The sequence below is a fragment of the Pundamilia nyererei genome, unplaced genomic scaffold, assembly GCF_000239375.1.
Source record: "Pundamilia nyererei isolate P.nyererei 1_Seehausen unplaced genomic scaffold, PunNye1.0 scaffold00040, whole genome shotgun sequence".
Taxonomy (NCBI): Eukaryota; Metazoa; Chordata; class Actinopteri; order Cichliformes; family Cichlidae; genus Pundamilia; species Pundamilia nyererei.
The window spans coordinates 1,135,624-1,160,491 of record NW_005187441.1 but is presented as its reverse complement, the minus strand read 5'-3'; the positions used below and the strand labels follow the sequence as shown (position 1 = coordinate 1,160,491).

The 24,868-nt window shown below is 41.5% G+C and overlaps 1 protein-coding gene across 16 annotated transcripts in view; it reads right to left on the bottom strand.

The window, feature by feature from the left end:
- Nucleotides 1–2,833: 2,833 nt before the first annotated feature.
- The window catches only part of mbnl2 (muscleblind-like splicing regulator 2), a 49,923-nt gene continuing 27,888 nt past the window's right edge, over nt 2,834–24,868 (bottom strand). For 4 of the 16 annotated variants that reach the window (XM_005730907.1, XM_005730908.1, XM_005730910.1 and 1 more), the window contains 7 exons: nt 17,940–18,104; nt 16,965–17,168; nt 14,491–14,751; nt 11,419–11,472; nt 10,823–10,973; nt 9,108–9,143; nt 2,834–3,054 (listed from right to left, as the gene is read on the bottom strand). In XM_005730907.1, coding sequence (XP_005730964.1) covers nt 2,930–3,054; nt 9,108–9,143; nt 10,823–10,973; nt 11,419–11,472; nt 14,491–14,751; nt 16,965–17,168; nt 17,940–18,104 — 996 coding nt within the window. In that variant the 3' untranslated portion in view covers nt 2,834–2,929. Of the gene's footprint in view, nt 3,055–7,134; nt 7,607–7,986; nt 8,082–9,107; nt 9,144–10,822; nt 10,974–11,418; nt 11,473–14,490; nt 14,752–16,964; nt 17,169–17,939; nt 18,105–24,868 lie in introns of those variants that run through there. The other 12 variants (XR_001290349.1, XR_001290346.1, XR_001290347.1 and 9 more) reach the window with 12 other exon arrangements.

Here is a 24,868-nt window from a genome sequence, read left to right as displayed (position 1 = left end):
TTCTCTCATGCAACGTGTTGAATTGAAGTCATTTACTGGTAATATCTGCCATTTACTGATGAACAGATTTACCCTTGAAGGAAGTGAAAAACAGAACAGATCAATAAACAATATGAAAGTGCAATCCTAAAGACTAGTGATACATAAGCCTCGAATAAAATGTATCTGTGTGGAACCTAGAGGTCCTTTGTCAGGGGGAAAGTTGAACATCTTATTAATTTATAGATTATTTAGTTCTTATATTTATATATATATATATTTTATATATATTTATATGTAATCTATGTAACATCGATGAATTTTATATCTCTAAGTGTTACAGTCACAGCACTATAGAGGCTGTTACTTACTAATGAAAATATTAGGTCATTGTCATAATCTCAGAGAAGAATAAGAAATGTTCATATCTTCTTTACAATCTACCTTGTACAGTGTTCTAGCAAAGAAAAAAAAACAGAAACAAAAACCAACTTAACAATGTCATTTACAAAAATACCCAACTTTAGTAATTGCAACATCTGGTTGCCACTGCAACAAGTTATGTTATGAAATACTATTATACTAGAGTGAAAAGTACATCTTTTTTGAAATTTTCTTTGCTTTTTTTGGTAAAATGTCATCTATACAATAAACATTTTTTTTCCCAACAACACAAGCAACTCTATAACTATGCTCATTACTGCAACACCGTGATCGTTTCTATGGATGAGAAGGCAAGAAAGGTCCAGTAGCTTTCCATCGAGGGGAGGGCTGAGGGCGGGTCGACGTTTAAACCCCTCCCACTCAAGACGTGCGCAACTTCTCATTCGCCGGCCCCCTACGGGTTAGACCTTGAAATGACCAACCGTGCAGAACGTAGCACAGCTCAATAAATTACATTCATTTCAAAATAGAATAGTTTACAACATTGTGTTTTCTTTTTCTGACTAAAATTTTGACCAAGAGTAACATAAGATAAATTACAACAAAATAGAAATTTTTCTTTTAAACCACCTTCCACAAATATTACACACAGATCAGAACGTGTGTGAGGACATTCAAAGTGAATGAAACTCAAAAAAAAAAGCATGATTGTGGATTGTCGATGTTAATCAAGCACCATGAAATTACATCCGAATTTTGAAGAATGTCAAATAAAATTTAGTATAATGAGTTAAAACACACCGCTAGTCGTCAAAATACAAAAAAAGAAAAAGAAAAAAATGTTGGTGTAAAATGACCAAAGAACATTTTATGCTCTAAAAAAACAAAAACAAATGATTGTTCCAGGAGGTGGAGGGATTTTTTTTAGAGAGGGGGGGAGGTTCAAACATACTTTGATAGTAGACACAACACAAACTCTTAAATAACTTTGAATACATTTCTAGAACCATGAATATAAACTCTCAAAATAAGAGACACTTTACATACATTACACAGTTTACAATACATGTTTGTCTCACTCACGTTCCTCATGTAAACTATTCAGAACCATGGTAAGAAACAATGGTACACTGTGAAAGTCACCAAACATTCTACAAAGCTATTTTTGATTTGTCGTTTCTTACGTTTCTTTTTCAGTAAAGTCACTTGTGATGTTAATGAGCGCTTAGCTGGAAATCTCCTTCCAGGGACGCCAAAAAGTGTGATGTCTTTTCCCCAAAGAGTCCTTGTAGCTCTCGACAGCCCAGTGTGTTGTGTCTGTGACTTTTTAGTGATACACTCTGGATGCAAGTGTTGTTGATGAGTAATTTTTTTAGGCACTTCTACAGTTTTCTAAAATGGAACAGGATTATCGGTGATAGTAGGGTTGGACAGAACAACCGACGGTCACAGATAGCCCTCCAGTTGAAGTTCAAGTCATCTGTTTGCTTGACGAGTGTCGTCGAATGCACCGTTTTTTTTTTTGTGTTTTCTTTTTTTAATTGTTTAGTCTTAGCACTTAAATCCTTCACCCTCCTCCAGGTAAAAAGCTCTCCTACCAGGCTTGGTGTCACCATCATGTGCCAGATCCCACTTTAAGTCCCAGTCTGCCGGCAGACCATCAGTCTCTAACACACACGCACACATGCACACGCACGCACACGCACACACGCACAAGGCTTGGCATGTCTGGAACAAACCTTCGCGCTTTGCTGAGCCCTTGGCACACACCCCAGCCTTCAGGCTTTTTCGGTAATGGCCACGACTATCTTCCGACTTCTCCTGTCACGACTGCATGCACAATCTATCAAAGATCTGACAGCAACGCAACTAAAAAAGATGGCGAGTGGGTCCTATTTGCAGTGTGGGCAATGGCAAAAGAAAAAAAAAAAGTGACCTCTTCCAAGCCTCAACTTTGGCAAGATGTTTCCAGAGATGAAAAGTTGGCAGAGGGAAGGGAGGGAGGAGCTTCATCATGGCATCTTAACAGCATCGGGTGGCAGATGAGGGTCGCGGAGGAGCCCTCGCAGGGACAATCACACGAAGAGCTCATGAGCCTGGCTGCCCCGAGGACATTCAACTTTTGTAGAGAGAAAAGCAACGACCTCAAGACGAAAAACCCTCGTGAAAGCATCGCGTGCGTAGGTGTGTTGTGCATGGGGTCTCTGTGACTCTTCCTTGTCTTCAACATTAAACACTATACTTTCATATAGTGCAAATCAAACATCTGTGTTTTTCTTGACTAACCAAAGGGATGAATATTGTGCAGGTTGGTTTTTAGAATAAATATGCAAGAAGAGGAGATCCACGGTATTCTGAGAGAACAGTTGTTAAAATGACCTCTATAGTGTGTCTGCTATGTATGTACTATACATAAGAATATTTTTTGATGTTTTATTGTTAATAGTTTTTTTTTCTAGCAATACATACAGTATATATCTTTTTATTTTTTCCTGTGTGTGTGTGTGTGTGTGTGTGTGTTACACCGGTACTGCAGTTCTTATGGTTAAATTGAAGTGTTACACTCTTAGCATGCAGGTTGCTGGACCTCTATGGGAGAGGTTAGGTAGTATTTACAGAGGGGATGTTTTGGGTTTCCTAGTGCAGCTTCTTGACACTCCGTTCCCTTCCTGACTCTTACTTCAGGATAATCTGCGAGACAGAGACAGAGAAAGCAACGACAAAGAAAAAAAGAGAGAGAGCGTTTCAGTTTACCTATAAGACAGAAATACAACTTTATCTGCACACACTATTGTGTTTAAAAGTTTTGGAAATTCTTTATAAATCAAAAGACTAGCACTACACCTAAAAAAATGTGGAAATGTTTTTGGAAGAAAATCAACTTTGTTTATTTCTAAGATTACATAAAATTGATCAGAAATATTGTAAAACACAATCTTCCTCCTCTCACCCCCAACCTGTCAGACAGCTGACCTGCTCTGAGCCTGTTTCTGCCCGAGGTTTCTTCCTGTTAAAATTGAGTTTTTCTTTCCCACTGTCGCCAAGTTTTTGCTTGTAGGGGTTGTTTGATTGTTAGGGTTTTCTCCCTATTACTGTATAAATACACAGAGCCCCATATCCAGCTACAAGCAACCCTGTATTCAAGTGGAGCATGTTGCTATCTAATGCAAAATGTGCCGAGTAAAGAAGCAATAAATCTGAGCGTCACCCTCTGTGGCTTTCTAGCATTCCTAACAACAAACCTAATAAGACACTTAAATCCCCGTCACCTAGTCAAACATTTTAAAGAAGCTAACAAAGAAAAAGTGGTTAAAGCTAAAGCTGTTCGGAGTTTCGAGCTAGCCACAAGCCAGCAGCCTCGGTATGAGCAAAGGATCAAAGCAGATAAGTGGAAAAATATGAAGATGAGTGAAAAACAGAAAAGTGTCGACGTCCTGTTACTTAGCAGCTTTTAACACACTGATAAATGTAGTACCTGAACTTTATTTTCTTCGATAATTCTGCTGCACCTGCTTTTGTTTTTGTATAAGTATCGTATATCAGATAAATATGTGTGTAAAACTCATTTTCAGCGTTTTCTCCCTTCCAGGAGAAAAGCACTCCATTTTTGTTAGTTTCACACAGAGAAGACTATTTAATTGTAAAGTCTAACAACTAATTTATTATGAAAATAATATTCTGCATTGAAGCAAAGTTGATTTTTGTTTGAATGTGTTGTCATTGACGTTGTTGGAATCATTAAAAAATAGCAATTGGTGCATCTCTAATCATTTTATTTTGGTTCTAATAAATGACAGCTGTTCGAGCTGAAGATTTCATACAGCACCTGCTGCCTGCGGGCCCTTGCTGTTACCACAACAGATAGAAAAGGTCCTCAACTGGCATCTTCATTAAATGGTACTGGTAAATGGTACCTGCTACATCCAGATTATTCAGCTGTTATTGGCATATCTTTATTGAGCTTCAGAAAAAAAGCTCGTTTTTTAAAGGAGATTTTGAGACTATAGACAAAACCTGCAAAGTCTCAGCTGTGCTTGCATGACACAGTAGTATTTTAATATGATAAACGTGGATGATGTAACATTATGGATCTTTGTTATCTCTGCAAAATTCAGACCTAATAGAAATATGATTCCATTACCCATAAATGCATTTTATATTGTGACATTTCTGATCAATTTAATGTCAGATCAAATATAAAGCTAGATCTGGATCAAATCTGCCTTTTGTCTGATTAAACAAAGTCCTTGTTAGTCTGACAGTTTCTAAAGCCTCCTTTACAATAATGCAATAACTATAACAATATATATTTTTTTAATTTTAAAAAACAGCCAGGTGTGGAGGTGTTGAAGTAGGAACAACTCAAACTTATCTCAGGGTGTTATTTGCACTGCTTCAAATCATTAGCTGAGCTGGTTAGCGTTAAATTAGTACAGCTGCTTTACAGCTCCTCATATGTGCTCAAGAGGAGGCTGTGACGAACTGTGAAACTTTTCCTTTTAGATTCAGTCCACGTGGCATATTGTGCATAATCATTTCTCTGAAGCAGACTGGCACCAAAGCAACAGGTAGGAGGTGTTTACCACAACAACAATGTGTGAGAAAGGTCAGATGAGCACAGATAAGTATTTGCCAGTGAATAATACATATCTGTCTTACTGATGAGCTGTGGCAACATCACCAGCTTGGTGTTTCATGCAGATAAGAACCAAGCTTCTAACTATTTGCAAATAGCATTTGACCCTCGTCTGGTAACCTCGGTTTGTATTCTCTCTTTAAGAGATTAAGCCTAAACCGCCACACAACAAAGAGAAAGCGAGACAGTGTGAGACTGTCTATAAGGGGGGGGCTGACAGGTAGGAGAGATGCTGGCTGCCATCATGTGGGCGCCACTGGCAGCAAGCCAACGCAGAACAAAGCCACATGACGCTTGTTAATAGACAATGGACGGCCAGCAAAGGACAGAAGCCGCTGGTCACACCACACATCACAGGAGGTCACCACAGTGGGAGAGAGCGTGTGATGTGCACAGGTCGAGAGAGAAGGCAGTGCAGTGTGGAAATTAGGGGAAAAAATTTTGGGCTGCCAGATGGGTGGGATTTAACAGATAGGACGCTACAAACTAATGCCAAGAACTGTTTGCAGGTCCTGTTTGCCTTTGATTTGGTGCAGTGATACCAGCAGCGTGTTTCAGCCCAGAACGAGTCAGAGAGACAGCAGACGAAGATGACGTGCTGCGAAATCACAGCGGACATTTAAACTGCTGTACGTCCTTTTTTACGCCTTAATATCAGCTAATTATAAGAACTGCACGGTATCACAGTGACCTAGTTTGCAAATTTCATAAGATGAAATATTAATTAAGTGATAAGAATTAAAGCAGGTTCCCTCTACAGCAAGGTGAAGCATCCAACTCTTATGCTCCAGCTGAAGAGCTCCTCGACATAACAATGTGTAATTCTACTTGAGCATAATCTTCCCATCAGTCCAGCAGCCAAAGCGATCCCCTCTAGGCTGCAAGTCTGAGTCGACTGCAGCACAGCGACAGCAGAGGGTGCTGCAACTTCACAATCTCCAGTAATATGTAGCACTTCACAACTGGAGACCCCGGCAGCATTAGGACATGCTTAATATGTGCAAGGACATGCAACGATGTGCGTCGCATGAATAGTTCAGAAGGTCATGAATCGACCAGACTCCTGAGGTCTTAACGAGTGTCAGCATCCTGGCGTCACAGGGGTGTGTAATACCCTTTAGACACAGATTTCCTCGGCTGAACACGACGCCCAATTAATTATCGAGTTCGGCTCAAACTGTCTCGGCCCAGGATTTATGTTAAAGAACCAATATAATAATCAAAGCTAAAAAGCTGACGGCAGGCCGCTAGTATCGGGACAAATGCGCCACTGTTTAGGACAGAGTGACGTCGGCAGCCCCGTACCCTCAGAAAATGCCTGGGTGTGTATTCGGAAAAGCCATATGATTTTTATGACTGCACTGAATGCAGCACAGCTGGTGATTACAAGGGCTAACTGTGTCCGAGGCCCTGCTCATACCTGGCATTAGCTGGAGGGATCTTTATATGGGCTGGAGAGGAGGTGAGAGAAAGAGTCGGGTAGGGGGTGGAGTGTAAGTGGGGGGGGGACAGACGGAGACAGAGAGCAAAGGCTGACGTCAGTGTTTCTCCGGCTCCTTGTCCCACATGCATCTTTAAAGAGCAGCTCTGCTTCCTGCTGCTACTGCTGCTGCATGCCAATTACAGGAAGAGTCAGTGACTCACAGGAAGTGCACACGCTGCTGGCCTATGAGGGGCAATAAAGCGCACAAGTGGTGGGACCAGACCCGTGGTTAATGATGGAAAGGGGATCTTGGAGAAAGCATTTATGTTCCTTTTTTTAATTTGAAATGTGAGCAGTCATTTCTTACGGTGAGAGCTCTAATCTTGATGTTAGATATCACTTTTATAGGCATCATGAAAATGTTTAATTTCAAGGAAATGTAAGGGGTTTTTTTCACATTGAGACAGTAAGCAAAAGTACAAAAAAAGAAAAATATGGAGGAGCAGAGTCTGAAAAAAGAGGTGGGGAAGGATTATATTGGTCCTTGGTATAGTAGTAGGCACTGCTATTATAATAAGTGAGATAATTTTACGCATTTATTTGCGTCTTTCGTCGTGTTGTCATGTTGAATGTTTTCCTAAATTCAATTAAGACACACATGCCGTGTGGTGGAAATATTTTTCATGTGCTCGCCCGTGTGTCCTCAGCGTACCTCGATACAGAACTACCAGTAAATGATTGCCAGCTGCATGAGGCCGGTGTGCCAGCATTGTGCTGAAATTTCCAGGTTTAAAATGGGGCACACATGCGTCACTCTGGCATTCAAAAACCTGGCCTTGCTTCCCTGGCTCTTGCTTGACACGTGGCAACAGGAGAGCCGCCGATCAGGGGCCATTTTTAGACAGCTTCTGTGATCTTCTTTTTTTTCCCCTGCGTCTCTCACCCTGACAAGTGTAGCCTAGAACTGTTGCCTCACATGATTTATTCTCCCTTTTATCCTGCAACCAGGAAAAGGTAAAAAGGTGAAGCCGAGAGGAGTGGAAAACAGGAATAGATCCAACATAGCTGCTGTTACGAACCGGCTGTTAGGTGCTGCGGAAATCGTCTGTGTGTATTTGCTTGAACGTGTGTGTTTGCAGAGCACACAAGCAGTACAGATGAGGCCCCTACTGCAGATGGAGAGGCTTATTTGACGACAACAACAAGAAAAGTGGAAAATAAAACTAATTTTAAAAAACAAACAAAAAACAAACAGAACATGCAAAAAAACACAAAAATCAGGAAGTAATGCAACACAACTACTACTTGCAAATGTGGGAGCTCTGAAGAAGTGCTTGTCGGGTTTGCCTAATGGGGGCTGTGATTTATAAGAGGTACACTGCTTTTTGCTTTAAATTGTCTAGAAAACACCCACTCACAGGCTTTCATGCCAGTGTGAGCGTGCTCTGTGCAGGTGCACCGATGGACAGATGGGGATGGGCTAGGTGTGGGTTAAGGTTATCGCAGCCCAGTACTTATTCAGAGCTCCGGGGACTGATGAAAGAAAGCTTTAAAAGGAGCAAACCTGATTGGCTGGTGCTGTTGCTGCGTAGGGGACACTTGTGGCAGGAGTTGTTGCTGCAGAGACAGTAGCAGGCGTAGCACTGTACATCATTGGGACTTTGTTTTGAGGGTGGGAAAGGGAAGAGGGGAGGAAGAGGAGGAATGGGGGTAAGAGGGAAGGAGGTGGTAGCAATGGACAGGTAGGTGGAGCATTATGGTAGTTGTGGTAACAGTTGTGGTGCGTGCGTGCGTGCGTGCGTGCATGGGTGCGTGCGTGCATGTTGACGGGGTTGTTGTTTATTTTTTGTTGTTGGTGTTGATGGTGGCGGATGTTACAGAGAGCCAGCAAGCCATCGTTAGGGTTACACCGGCAGATGGCATGCAACCATTCACAATGCAAAGCAAAGGAGGTCAGGAAGAAAGAAAGAAAGGAAAAGAGAGCATGGGAGAAAAAAAAACAAGAGGAGAGAAGCTGATTACAATCACAAGTAAGGAAATTTATGTGGAAAATCAGTTTGCTGTTTTTCCCAGAGAAATTAAAGGGCACAAGCCACCAATTATGATGAATCGATGGCATGGGGATGGGAACTTTTCAATTCGTGTGGGCTGACGAGTCAAACAGCAGAGATGAGAGATCTTAAAAACCCAAGTGGCTGTTAGGGCTTATTTCTAGTCATTAGTTTACCTTGTTGCTAATGTTGGACCTGCTGATGTTATCAGCTGAATTTTTGGTAATTCCCATCCCCTGTTGTGCGGCGACAAATGCTCCGGTTTGTGTGTAATTTCTCTGGGAAACTGATTTAAATTTCCTGATCAACACAGCACAGCAAACAGACAAAACTATCCTACAGCTTAAGAACAGATCAGTCTGCGGCGTCCACGCTAACACTTTAAACATTAGCAAGAGAGTCAGTCAGCGGCGAGACGAGCGCTGAAAAGTCACATCTCTTCCAGGTGAAACAAAACGGCAGCTTGATAATAACTCACAAGTGTTTGAATCATGTCCTTTTGTCTCACCTGCAAGGGGGGCTGCAGATAGTGCCCACTCATACCCCCACCCCCACCCCTCCATCCCCCAAAACTCGCACCTAAATCAGACAGTGTGTGTGTGTGTGAGAGAGCAAATAGAAGGTCAGAACCTACCAAGACTGCTAGCGGGAGTCATGCACAAGACTGACCCTGTTGTGTTCATGCAGAGAAAGATAAAGAGAGAAAGGGGGGAAACAGAGAGGGAGAGAGAGAGGGAGAGAGAGAGAGAGGAGGAAATAAATGGGTTAATCGAGAGGAAGGAGAACAACAAGGTTAGACAAGACACACAGAAAAAAAACAACCCAAACCCAAAAGGCTTGAGGACTTCACTCAGCTCAGTTGCTATTGTTACTGGAGCAATGTCGGCTGATTATGAAAGCAAGCAGAGATGTATTAAGTTGTTGAGTTATTTATTAGTTAGAATACTGTTTATATGCAGCTGCAGCAAAGTTTAACATAAAGCAAACTTAGGTCCGGAAAAATCTGGACAAGTTTAGCAAAGTGCAATGCAGCGCTAATGTAAGTCTGTCTGTCCAGTTTTCCATTTTTCAGGGAGTTTTTCCTGAGGTCAGAGGATATTCATTTTTGGTCACATATTGTATTAATGTGTCATTTCAGGCTGCACAATATTTAAAAAAGACTTGAGCCTGCTCGTATTGTATGTTAGGCTTCTTACAACAACATGCTGTTCTGCATGTTTCTTGTTTTGGAATTTCTGAATAGCTGCACATGATTAAATGATCATATCAAAAAATAAACAGACAAAGAAATCGCACTCTTTGGTCAAAAAAAAAAGAGGCAAGAATAAAACTGAAGAGGTGTGCCAGACAGCAGCATCATGCAGTATCAGTACAATGATGTGCACAGGCTTCTATCCAGATCAGATGGAGATACGTGGGGTTTTTACTGTACTCAGGTAAGCCTCCATCACATACATATTACAGGCAAACAACTCCTGAGACTTTTCTTTTTATCTTAACTTTGAAGAAACCCCACCTATCTGAAATGTAAAAGGTTATTAAAAAAATGCAACTGTGAGCCAGGCTACGCCCCACACACAGATACACACAGAGGAAGGGATGGATGAAGCACCATTAGGAATCCCGTACCAAGGGAAACAAAAAGAGCAGGCAGGTAGTGAGAAGAGCGAGGGATAGGAGTCTTATCCTCATGAGTCATGAGTGTGGCTACAGGCTACCATATTAGCTGCAGTTAACTCATTTAGCAAGTGACTCAAGGGCCCTTCAGGTACTGCTATTTTCTGTGTGAGAAGCAGACAGAGTGTTCATTTGCGGATAAAAAACACTGAATAAATTTGGTAAAACTGGAATAAAATTATCGCCAAAACAACAATATTCACCATATTTTGTATATTTTAGTATTGCACTTGTGCTGAAACAGTTGGGCTTGTTTTGCTCCTTTGTATGCTTGGGGATTAGACTGGCAGGTGTATCATATTGAGGTGGTAATATATGATAGCTTTCATTGCTCTGATCAAAGCGTGCACTGCCCTTCCACCTGGCAGCAATTATGTGTTTATATTTGCAGGCACTAGATCAAAGTTTTAGGGATGGCGCAGTGAATATTGAAAACACACCCTCACAGCGAAGGCCTTTATTAGCATCACTCAAATAAATCCATGCCAAAAGATGAAAATTAGGCTAAACAGATGTAAACGGTCATTTGAGAATCCCCTCTTTTATGCGTGTGAAGCTCCAAAACAACAACACGTTTGGAGGATAGCTGTGTGTCTGTGTGTGCGTGCGTGCTCCGCATACCTATGAGTGCTTTGCTTCTATCTGCATCTGCGCGCTGCGTGCGTGTCTTACCTGTGGGAAAGAAAGCGGGCTGCTGGAGCTGTGCGTTGGCCAGCGCCTGCTGGTAGTGCAAAACACTGGGGTTGAACAGGGAGCTCGCTCCGTTGCTCTTCTCAAGTGCTGGTCTCTTTGGTAGGGGCTGGAGGACGCCGTGGGGGAACGCCTAGCCACCGACAACACACACACACACACACACACACACACAACAGGAGCACAGCAGATTTGAACTGTATACTCACACAAGTCGACACTAACATTTCCTAAATCTGGTATTTGTCTATGCACAGCACAAGAAGGCAAAAATGGAAACTTGCTGTAACTATCACAAGGACAATGAGAAACTACACCGTAGCAGGGCAATCGTCAACAACACATTAAAGAAAGTGCGATAGCTGGAGTTATTTTAACATTACATTGTAGTTGTTCAGTTAACAAATGTACAGTACAATCTAGAGTTGCCACTGGTGATCATAAATGATACGTATTTATATCATTAAAGTCTTTTACAGGGTTTCACAAAAAACAAAAGAGCCAAATTAAATTTTGTGAGTGGCTACAGTACAATTAAAGAAGCTACATGCAAAGCAAAAGGTGAAAGGTCAAAGTACCAGGTCTACAGTTGCCTCGAGGGGTCGCTTCATTGCTTTGGCAGTCGACTGAGTCTTTAATTAGCAGGCAGCGAGCACATGATGGCAGTGGGCCAATGGGATTCAAGCGTATTAACATACAGGTAACAGCAAGCAGAGGTGCGTCATGGGGGACAGCATTGCATTGTGGATAGGTGAGAAGGAAAAAAACAAAAACAAAAATAATCTGAATGCAAGTATACCACATACAAAACAATAGGCATGCACATAAACAAAAATTTGTTTTGTTTCGTTTACTTTAAAGAAACATTGCTACTTTTTGAATTAGTACAAAAGCCAAAAAAAAGCATCTACAATTAAACTTTGGTTAAAAAAATAAGCAAGATTCTACAATGTACTCCAAAGCTACCGGGAAAGCATTTAGTAACTAACTACTTCTGAACAGCAAGAACAGAAAAGTAGTACGCTAAACACGACTGGCTCAGACTAGGAATATTGATCTGACACTTGATGTGAGATCTGCGCTGAAGTTCTCAGCAGTGTTCAAAGTAAGACACTACAGACCTACGCACACAACCATTAAGGCGCTCCTGGAGAAAGCTAACCTATTTGATGACGTGAGGTGGTTCGAGGCTGACAAACGTTAAAATGTACACAGCAGACTCGGATGTGAGTGAGGTAAAAAAAGACACAGCCCTCACAACCAGCAGCAAGAACTGGATACCTTTGTGAAGGCAAATTTAAAAAAACAAAACAAAACAAAAAAACTACAAATTAGTACAGTTACTAGCAAAGGCTAACAAAAATAGTTTAACAATCACATCCTTCTCTGTAGCGTCAATTCAACTACAGACACATCCTCAAACTAAATCTGCGTTGTGAGGGTGTGTGGCGTTGTTAGGTGTGATCAATGAACTCGGGAAGGTGAGGCAACGTTACAGTTTAATAACATAATGTGGAGCTCTGTTTATTAAAATTCCTCTAATCTAACAAAGTAAAAATAAGTCATTTTATATCAATTGTTTTTGTGCTAACTTCTTAAAAAACATCCTGATATTTGATGTCACTGCTGAGAGGGGGAAAAAAAGAAAAAAGATGACACGGGTGTGATGAACACAGCACTTAAGGGTCCATGCACAAGCCTATGCTTCATGTATGTGGGTTTTTTAATAGTATGTATGTATGTCCAATTAAACAGCAACAATGCATTGCTGATGCACCACGGAGTTAAACATTGCGGTTAGTTAAAATGAAAGATGCTCTATTAAAGTGACATGAAAAGCAAAGATGACTGCATTCGCCTTTGTAATGAGGAAGAAGATCACAGCATGGCAAGCAACACGTAATGTGGCACAGTAAAACAACATAATCTCAGTGAGAGGACCTTTTTACTGTAACTGCATCAGTTAATGTGTAACCTTATCTACTGTGCGCTTTATCCTATTTGCTTTAGATTTTAAAAAGTGAATTATGGATAATGGTATTACCTATTCACAGCAGTGCAGCAAAACAGGTTTTATGGGTCTCTGCTTCAATAAAAGGACTAAAAGAAAATTGGATTAAAGGTGCTGACTAAACAACTCGTTGTCCTAAGGTTAGCCCTCCTCACCTCTAGTGCAGAATCTGACTGCACAATTTGGGAATTGGGTCATAAAGTTGATAAACTGGGGAGGAAGACGGGAGGAGTATGAGCAAAGGATTGTGAAGAGGATGCACCGGCAATATAAACTCGTGGTACCTTTAAGAAAACAGCGCAGTCAGGTCAACATCAGGTTACAGCGCCTTCGGGTCTCAAGGCCTTTTTTCTTATTTATGGATGCTTCAATTTGCTGTTGCTTGAATGCAGCTGCTAATATGTGCACACGCTAGCCTGCCTTATCATCCACGCTGTGGATCAGTCATGAAGGAAGAAGAAGGAGAGCAAGCAGCAATGGAGCCAGCCAATGAGAGGTGTGTGCGACGCACAAAGCATGCCCATGCCATGGAGGAAAAAAAGTCAGTGAGCACACTGGCGCAGTGCAAGGTGTGCGAGTGCAGTTAGCCACAGGATCATTCAAAAGAAGCCGCTCAGAGGCCGGGGAAAGGCGGGGCACAGCCAAGACATAATGCCAAACTCTTCTCACTGTCTCTCTGGCTGACTTGAATTCTGTCTGCTCCTCACATTGTTGGGGAAGTTTTATTTCTTTATTTATATTTGGTCAAAATAAAGGCAGAGGTAGGATGCTGCATCCTCATCCGTCCCAAATTCAATTTGTACTGATCTGCAGAGAACCGCACTTATCATTGAGAGCAGTGGGGTTGGATGAGGGGGTGAGCCAGGATATTGTCTTTGTACGAAACAAGGGCATTGGAAAATAAAAGAGGACTGCAGAGAGATAATAACAGATTGTTCTTGCGGAGTTACACTGATTTGTTTAGGTCTCGCTAAAGCCTTTTTATTCTATACAAAGGCCACTCTTTGGGATGACTATTGTTGGTGAATTGTGCACTGGAGTCCACTAGAAAAAACCCGGCAGAGGTGGGTAGGTTTTGTGCAGTAATAAAGCAGTGCTCCACATTTTATGTTACTGTAGGTGACACGGTCAGCAACATGTGCTTAGGTTTCGTGTACGTCAAGATGATTTGGATTAATGTTTTGCCTTCAGAGGGCCTATGTGTTATGTAGTCTAACTAGTACAAACTTTACTCAGAAGGGTCTCTTGATCTGAAACATTATGTGATTTGTATAAAGGCAGGTAGCACCAGGCACAGCAGTTTTATTACCACCTCCCCTCTGCTATAATAAATTTGATTTCACTGCGATATACTGTATATATTATGTTGTGCTTCTTATGTCTATCCATAAAACTTCCAATCATCATTTATTTGATGCACAAATAATAGAAAAAAGTATAAAAGTTTTCCACAGCCTCAACTCTTAGAAAGTTCCAGGTATGCTGTATATAAGAGCTATAACACAGCCCATCTAAATGTTACAAGCTCTTCCACTATAAACACTAAACAAGCAGAAACCTTGTGAAACTAGTATGTTTGTGTCTTTCCTGCTCTACTGCTGTGAAGCCACGAGACACAGAAGGTGGGCTGTACTCTCACCATGGCTGCAGCTGTGGCAGCAGCTTGCGCAGCCACAGCTGTCTGGTTGGCCTGGTGTTGGGCGGCCTTAATCTTGGCCTGCAGGTGGGCGGGAGGGTGGAAGTACTTGCACTTCTCGCGAGAGCAGCGACTCTTGATGTAGTCCATGCACACGGTGACCGTGTTGTCGCTGGTGTCGATCATGGGGCTGTCGCTCGGGTGGGCGAAACGGCAGTCTGTCTCGCCGCGAGCGCAGTTGCCCCGCTGGAACTCGCGGCAAACCTGGAAGCGGGACAGTCACACGCACACAAGGACACACACGCACACAGACAGACACACATGGACACGTGCACACAGAGGAAACAAACACACGTAGAAGACAATAGAAGACAAAACAGTGAATGCTTTGGCTTTCGGTACATGTCAGGAAACAAAACAAGGCTGCTCTCATTGCTTTAGCTAGCAGCGGCTCCTTATATTTCTTGTCATCTTAAAGCAAGATGACTCAAGCAGACATCAAAATCTTGATAAGATTATTAGATTTATCTTTAAGGATTTGAAATTTTGACATCTGACTGTTTTAACTATGACAAGCCTGAAACATCAGGGATTTTCCAGTCGAGAAAAGCTTCTGACACACCCAAAAGATGTCAAAGCCATTAATGCTGGGCATCATTTACTCAAATATTACCTACATTTCTGTTGATCAGATGATCAAAAACAACAGAATGCATGCATTTCTGTTCAATAAGAGATTGCTCTTTTGCTCTTTTTACATTGCTCTCACTGATAATGCTTACAAGCATAATCATCCTCCAAGTTTAATACTGCATAATAGAGCAAAAATACTTTTTTTCACACAACGCCTATATGATAACAACAATAACAATTACCAACACATAATGAATTATGGCTGCAGTGGTTCATGTGAGTGTAAGGAGTGTGAGAAGCAGCACAGCGGGTTAATAAATAATATATTACATATATGGGAGAATATTAAAAGCACACTGTGAGATACTGTATAAACATTTGCCATATAGATTTATTCATAGTGATGCGCTTCTCTCCAAAAAAGAAGATAACTGCAATAACACTCTTCTCTCAGCGTCCCCCAAAATAAAACGTATATGCATGTATATGTGATACACATAATATTAAAAAAGGGAAAAATGAAAAAAGATAATTTTGTGTTATTTGTTGTTGTTTTTTTAAAATAAGGCTATTAATTCGTTTTGGACACAGTGTGAAAAGGGCTCAACAAAACGTAACAAAACCTAAGTGTGTGTGTTCAACTGTTCAGAGGCTTGGGCGTAATCACAGGAGGGATCTGCTTTTGACTTCCACTCTAGGACTGAGACACACACACATATACAGGCACACACACAGACATATACACACACACACGTGTGCACGATGGCTTTGTGGGGGAGTATGTAAGTGTCTCAGAGGGATACTGTTTCATTAGAGGCTGCTTCATTCAGTTGCTAAGTGATAGCACTCTGCAGAAAAACACATACAGGCACACACCTACACATCACCTCTAGGTCTTAGGGAGATTATTGTTTATCTTTATAAATATAGCGGGGTAAAAAAACAAAACAAAAAAAAAACAAAACTCCACTGCCTCACAATCACAGAGCTATTCTCATTCAGCGTCGTTTGCCAGGGGGGCAGATGGAGATGGCTGAAGTTGCTGAAAGCGTCCCAGCCGAACTGCGTCTGTCTAGCAAGTAGCAGTTTATCTTGAAAAAATTCCAATTACAAAATCTTCAATAACACCATCTTATTTATTACTTCTACAAGGCATAACAAAATCATACCCCTTAAGTTGTGTTCAAGGACACAGCTGATGTAAAGATCTATGAGGAGAGGAGCCTAATACTGATGTTTCCATGAAAAATGATCCCCCCCTGAAAGACAAAGCCTGGATACGTGCTGGTTATAAAACAGCTACCGCAGTTACAAATCTCACAGCCTCTTTTTTTTTTTTATAAAAGAAACATGATTTGAGATTTAATTGTTTTGCTCCCACTTAACTTTTTCAGAGCCTGAATTGTTTATTTGGACCCATTCCAAGGCAACTTCAAAGGGTATTTATTCACGTCATTTATAACTTGCTTATAAAACAGAATGCTAAAAACTTGCTTACCCTTTCAGGTCATTATCTAAGGTAAATTATACTACAAGTAGCGCATTTAAAAAAGCTAATTCAAAGTGGAGAGTTTGTATATGGCTGTATTTTCATTGCTGCAAACTCTTGTGGAAATTAAAGGAAGTAGTTTGCATTTTTTACCAGTATAAAGAAAATCTTTGGAGAGAGCAGGCATGTTTTTGGAAGTACTGCATCACAGAGGGTCCTGTAAAAGCTCCTGAACTATAAAGGATACTCATTTATAATCACAGTAAGATGCTACACTAATTACACTTCACAGCCTCAAAGAGTACATTCACTATGATTAAGTGCCATGCAGGAGAATTCTGATTGGGTGGGTCACCTCCAGCTTGTCAGTACGCAGAAGTTTCTGGTTGGAGGAAGAGCCAGCGGTCACGGAGACGGGCGGGCTGCCGGGGACGATAACCGGAGTGCTGGGCAGGATGTCTGTTGGCACCAGACCCATGCTGTGGGACATGGGAGTCAGGTAGGGTGTGTAGCTTAAACCTGCACTGGACCCCAGCCCCTGGCTGACTGGAAATGTCTGCTGCAGATGGAGAGAAATGACATGTTTATGACTGCTCTTTCAGTAGCTATTTTTCACATCCTTAATTAAAATGGTAAGGATAGATAAAAAAAAAATGCTGAACTGAAAGATGATGGATGTAGGCAGGGACAGTGGGAAGTGGAGGGTGAAAGGCAGTAAGAGGGTATGGAGATGAGAAAGAAAGAGAGAAGTAAGGGGGAAAGAGACACCAAAGGCAAATGAACAGAGGGTGCAGCTGGGGAGAGAATGTGGCAGGTAGAGAGAGAGTGGGAAAGGGATCGGCTTGAGAAAAAAAGAGAGAGAGGAGTGTGAGAGTAGAAACAAGAGGAGGTTCAGTTTTTTTTTGTTTTTTTGTTTAACCGTTATGTATCCCAGGAAGATTTTGCTGAGCATGCACGTTCTTTTTTTGTTACACCTAGCACTAAACTGATGCAGTTAAACAAAGTCACACCTGGCAGCTACCCAGTGCAACCACAGTATAGGGCTGGCTGCTGAGCAACTCCCTGAGGACAGCTGGGGACTTTTTGTACGTTGCACAAGGGCATTACAAAAGCGAAGAAAAAATTTCTGATCTTCCAAGCCTGAGACGTAATCTAAAAACAGTCAAATCTGAGAGTTTAGATAACAATAAAGTACCTTACCAAAGACTGGATAAAGTCAGTGAATCGCATTGCTTGACGCCAAACTTTTTAATGCTAATCACGACAATGGAATTCACTGCTATTTTCTCAGAGAGACAATCAATTCCCACAGTAGCGAGTTCACACTAACCACAGGTTGCATGGTGGTGCCGGGGATCATAAACTGCATTTGTTGAGCCAACATGGCGGCAGCTGTCTTCTGCTGGATCAGGTTATTTCGCCCGTTGATCTCCAGCTGGGTCTTCAGGTGAGCAGGTGGGTGGAGGTATTTGCAGTTCTCTCGTGTGCAGCGACCCTGAGCACAAGTAAACAAATGTGATGGGGGAGAGGAAGGCGAGAGGGCGAGGGAGACAAAACAAGTCGTTAATGGTCCGAAAACTTCAACTCTCTCATCAACAGCATGAACAGAAAAGCAGCCAGTTTTTTGTTGATAAAGCTGAGTGTGACTAGGCTGTGGGCCTGCCTGAGGATGTGGCAGATACGTGGGCACTGACTCCAAAACATCAGGTGCTTGAAGGCAGCATACATATTCATACAGAGTGTGAAACAGAAATTCATGGGGATGGTTTGTGCTTTTGAGCAGAAACAACGCTATGGAAGATGATTACCATTTGATCTACTAGGTTTTTAACTGGAAGGTTAAAAGGTCATGCTTGCAACATGGACACACTGTCTACCTAGTATTCGTTGCAGATTGGGGGGGGGGGGGGGGGGGGGGGGGGTAGGCTTGCAGAGGCCATGGTGGATAAAGGCAATTACACTGTCAACCCAGAGGCTAACGGCAAACACAATAATCCAATATGGATCCAGGCTGCTGTGCTTACTGCAACGAGAGTGGGTGGAAGAGAGAGGGGAGAGGAGAGGTCAGGGGGGAGCGACAAAGTGAATGGTAGCATGAAAAAGGACTCTGGAGCTATGTGGAAGATGGTACATAAAGGCGAGGAGAGAAGAAGAAAAGATGTGGGCAGAACAGACTGTTCGGAATTAGCAGAGAGGACAAAGGTCAAGGAGAAAACAGGAGAGATGACACATCTGGCATGACACGGCAAGTCTTGGTGAATGTGATCGAGAGAAGAGGTAACTGAGCTAAGCTTAGCGCAGTCTCGCACAAACGGCTCTGCTGCTTTGTCCGAATGCCCCTTTAACTCCATGACACAGATGAGCGTCACCACAGTGGCCTGATTAGCATTATCATACTCATCACTCCTCTATATGAAAGTATGACAGGTCTGCCTAGCTTCCACGCAGTGATCGGTTATGACTGAGTTTAATTACACAAGCGCTGCTCTCAAACACTACATCCATACCCAGACAGACAAAATGACAACAAACCACCAGGCAAAGCTACACACAGGATGTGTCTCATGTACTGTGGCGGTCTGGCGTGTGCAATGATGTGTATTATATTTGACAGGGTAGGGGGACTCCAGCTGAGTAGTGCAGTGAATTGTGAAAATGCCAATGACAGACAAAAAAAGGAAACAGCCAGCTTCAAGTTAAGTGGGGAATGTATTAATATTATATCAGTCTCCTGATATTATTATCATTCTAATGATAGTTGTGATTATTAGTACATGATCTATATATATTATATATGCGTGACTGAAACCCATGTGCAAATTGTCGCTGCTAAGCAACTTAGGAGGCCTATTATCTGTCTTATGTATACTGTTACAGTAGTAGAGTTGATGTCTGTGTATGTACAAGCAATTGATATAAAGTAGTAACTCAGTTTCAGACTTAAGTTTAATAAAGTTTTTCTACTCTTGTATCTGTTTGATATCAAACTGAGTGGAGAACCTTTATAATGGTCATCTCAGGGAGACTATAACTGTGAGCATCGAAGGGGTTCACCCACCTGCTGCTTCAAATTTTACAAGAGGATGCCAGTCAGAAGAAAAGTGAGGGGGAAAGGAGCTAAAATACTTTGTTTCAGACCTGTTTTTTGTGTTGGAATATCTGAGGTTTAAATCACCAAATGTATCTGTATTGGTTTTAAAAATCCTATATGCATGGCAAAATATACATGAATGATTATTAACTGTGATTCATGCAAAGCTGCTAAATAAATAGTCTCTTCAAGTCTCATCAAAGCAAAAACCAATATAACTATCCTGCTATTCTGTTCTTCGTGGCAGATATTAAAAGGCACTCCCAAACACACTGTTAGTGTTGTTCCAATTACAACTGATTGGAAGCGCAAGAGAGCAAAGCCACAAAGGATATGAAGTCTGTAAACACTATAGGCTCCTTTGCAATCACTTTTTCACATGAGTAATAAGATACATACAAACAAAGTTGATCCCAGGTTCAAGACTTTCAGAGACCTGGGTGCAGAACTATGAGTCAAAAGAGACTGACCTCTAAAACCTGGTGTCAGAGCTGCAGTGAGCCGGCTCTGGTGTCAGAGCTGGCTCACTGCAGCCACTACCTCCCTCCTCCTTCATGGCTCACACGCACAAAATCACACCTGCCCACACATACGCATACTAAATCTCTCAATCGCAACAAGCATCACCCACACACACACATACACACACCGGCTTAGGGATGCAGGCTAATGGATATACACACTGTTGTACTCAGCTCCATTCAGGCCTGTCCAGATCAGAGGAATAATGTTAGTGCTGGACCAAAAACCTCAGAGGTGTCCAAACTAATTGAAGCCTTATGCACCGCCACCACAGTCAAAAGTGACAAAAGGTGTGTGTCGGTGCTCTATGTGTGTTTTGTGTCTCTGTGTCCACAAGAGAGGATGCGTAGGCTGGTGTAACTGTGCATGTGTGTGTCTGTGCGTGCAGGAGAAAATGTGTGGGCGGGTATAACTCTGTGTGTGTGAGAAAGGGAGCTGGTGCTGAAGCTGAGCTCTGGACAGCATCCCAAACCGAGTCTGCGGGGAAGCGCAGCATCAATATCGCGCCCCGCAGAGATCACAGACACAGACGGACACAAATAAAGAGACACGCAAAAAAACACACACACCACAGACCCTCACCGCACACTATGTCGCTCAGTTCACTCCAGACTGCACTCTGGAGCCATTACCTCACGTTCTGCTCCATATTCGGTTCATCTACAGCCAGTGAATGACATATGCTTTCTGCAAATGCTCGTCATTAGTCCTCACTTAAAGCGATGAGGTAAATGGTGGCGAAGCTCCTTGTTTTGTGATTCTTACTAAATGCAGGCCTTGGAATTGTAGAACTTTCTCCTTTTATCTCGTCAAACTTTATTTAAGAGCATTTTCTTACTGATCTATTCACGATCTCTCACAGCATTGTGCTTGGTCTTTGCATAAATTTGTTTTAATTTATCCCAGTTTTCATCTAGTCTGTAGGTGGAAGAAGAAGCAATAAAAATAAGTAGTTTCAGGGCTGCCATGGCAATAGAAGACCCAGTACTATTAAACACAGTGAAAGGATTCAGTGCTCGAATTTATTATATAAACATCCCTTATTTGCAGGAGATTGCGGGATACAGTTCGTGTAAGCTGTATCGATCTCCGCCTATATTTACAGTGGTGTTTAAAGCAGAATAATCAATGTTCAGTAATTTCCCCAGCAAGAAATTTTTGTTTGTTAGCAGGATTACTCAAAAATTTATTGACAGATCTGCATGATATTTGTTTTTACCAGCGGTGGAGATCTTAAAAGCACCTTGTATAATTGATCCAGATCTGGATCTATTCATTTTTGGAATTATTACCAAAAATAATTGATAAAAGACATTTGGTGCCACAGTTTTTAAAACAAATCATCCTGATATTCGCAGGAAAATATCACAAACTAATCTGCAGATATTTTTCTGGACCCAGAGTTGCAGTTTATGCATATCAGACCTTTTTTTCTTCTTTTTGTTGTTAGTTACCGTGTCAAATCTCAAAAGACATTAAAAGTTTATAGTGACACAAAAGTCATACAACTTATGTAGATCAGTGGGACTGAAGTAGTTAAAAACTCAAAGGTTAGCAGATGTTAAAACATGTTTTGGCATAAGTGTGTATGGTAAGGGTGTGTTGGGGACTAAGGCCCCTAGGCAGTTAGCTACCTTTGATAGAAGTCAAAGTTTACTTAATAAATCCCGGTTGCTAATGTGAAATGGGATCCATGAAGACCAGTTTGAGTAATGGGGTCTCAAGACACCACATCAGACACTCATAATACTGTGCAGTGAGGATCCTTGGACTGTGAAGTTCGAGGCTGCAAGATACTAAAATACCAATTTGGCTGATATAGATAACAATATTTTTACAGTCTTTTAATTTTGTTTTTGTTCTTATTTATTCACCTTTTTGTTTTATGGCAATAAATTAATCTTAAAATAATTTACTGACCTGTTTAAAAGTCTTCAAGCTCTACAGCACACAATTTGTCTACCACAGCTTTAATAAGACTGATTTGACAGCCTACAGGACCGATACTGGGTGATACCTACATGAAGCCAATATATTGATGCATCCCAACTGCACATTGGCTTTTATTGCTATGAAACTTGTCTTGATTATTGTGTATGAGTACGCATGAAAGGCTGCAATCGTTTTAGATTGATTACCAAAGCTGGTGTGAACACAGCCTTACCTTTAACGTGTCAAAGTGTCAGAGTTTGTTTTTCTGTTATTGAGTGTCTTTTAAGAGCTTAACCTTCTCTTTGGATAATCATAAGCAGAATATGAATGGGCTATAAATACGTTTAACTGAGCCTCAAAACGGCTTGTAAAACATTAGGTTTCAGACACAAGAAGAAATGAGGTCATTTAAAAGAATTTCAGCTGTGTTCAGACTAGATGTTTAAGGTCAGTGAATCTAAGACTATTACAGGCTAAATCTAGACATGGAGACATAATAGTTAATGCTGAAAAGTTCAAAGCAAAGAGAAGGTTAATAAAAACGTACACCCCAAGACATAGAATATTCATTATACTCATCCAGGTGGTAATTTTGGTAATTGGACACAGCAGCAAAGAGGGATGAAGATCTAACATATGCTTAATCGCAGACATGATAATAATAATTCTTGCTTAAATAAAATATGGCAAGGCAAATTGCAGTTACGATCTAGTGATGGCTACACATATCAATTTGGGAGTGCGATAATGATGGTCATGAATGAAGGGTCCAGGCTGCAGTTTGAAATGCCACACTTGATGATTCAAAGCACATAAGATGAGGTAAGCTTTGTGGAAAGGCACCGCTGCATCGCACATAAAAACGAAGCGTGTTTATGGCTTATGGTTTAAGCAGTGAGCTGGTTCACCAACGCATCGATGACGGTGCTAAAAAGCTGTGGCTGATGACAGTGCTGTGCCATCATCTGGTTTTAAGCCTTCATCCTTTGAGAGGGTGGCAGGCACATGCAAATACACAAACTCCCACACAGAAAGACACACACACACACACACACACGCACAGGCCAAGTGCACTATGCCTTCTGTCTAAGCCACCCACTCAGAGCAGAGCAGAAATCCATTCATCGTGGGCATTGCCTCTGAGCAGCTGTCTATGAAAAGGATCTTTGAAAGCACCACGGCACCTCTGTGATTCGTACGCCGGCCGCTGGTGTGTAGCCATAGCTACACTGCAAAATTATACCTTTCTCGAGGATCGCTCACATGGCAATTTCTTATTGCAGGCTGCAGGGTTGCCCTTGTATGGATGAATGCTGTGATCCATGCTTTGGGATACACTAATAACTGCTTTGATTCAGATTGGATAATTATTTGCATCGCAGTGAGAAACAAATGACAATGAAGGCGAGATCAAAGATAAATTAGTGGTTGCTTTCACCTGACATAAAGCCTCAGTTCGAGAGCTAATAAAACATATTACTCGCAGTTATGTCCTTCAAATCCCCACAGCCATTGCCAACAAAACAAAACAGCACTTACTGTTTGCCAAGTTTTCATATACGATTATTGCCCATACAAATGGGCTCCACGTTAGGGCTGTTCCGAGGGGGAAGGGGATAAAGAGACCTAATTTCATAAACAGATTAGGATTACACTCACTTCACCCACTGCGGCTCCTTCAGTTGTTCATGGAAATCAAACAACAATGTTAAAAGCTTTTTTTTCTTTGTATTATATTAACTGCTACTATGTCACATTCACCATATTATCATTTTACTTAATGAGGATAAGTCTGAAGATCTCAGACATTGTCTGGCGTTTGTCTTGAGTGCCTAAACAATGTGTGCCTTACTTTAAACATATATCTACAGACTGATATATGATAAAAAGTGTGTTATTTGCAGACCTAAACTGTTGTCTTGTTGTCATTCATGGCACTGAAAAAGAAGGATAACTAATTTTTCTCAGCAATCCGCTGATCACGCTCCCAATCTGTCATGGCCACACAGTTGACAAACCTTTAGCAAAAGGCAAAGTGGGAGAGAAAAACACACGGCAAACATTTACTGCAGCAAACACGCTGGTATGAGAACACAAAACACACACATACACAAACCTTTTTACACAGTGACAAAGTGCTGAGGAGGGTACAACAGTGCTTCTACACAAACATGACAGAGCTATCACACTGCAACACTCACAGATACACAGAGGCAGGGCTAAGCCTACAGAAAACATCCTCTGACCGTGTGATGCACATTTTAAACTGCCAGTGCTGAACTACTTTGTTGTGATTTTTGTCCTTTTGTATTTTTTTTTCCACGGTCAACTTTGGATGTCTGGATGCACTTTCACAGTGAAAAGACAAATGTTTAGGTACACCACAGCAAAGTCTAATTATCTTCTGAGTCAGCTGTGGCTGCTAAGCACCTGATTCAGAGCCACACTTAAATTAATTTGCTACTATTGTCACTTAAAGCAATAAAACAAATCGAACAAAAGGTAAATTAAAACTATTTTTTACTATTTTTTTTTTTACACAGGATAATTACTACTACAATTACAAAGCCATAATTACACTACAGCCACTTCTGGAGGTGGCACACATTAGTGAAGTGTAAAATGAATTCACAGGGAACACTGGCTCAAACGGCCCATGTATAACCCTGGCATCTTCATCAGTGGCAGAAACCCCTTCCACAACGCCACCCCGC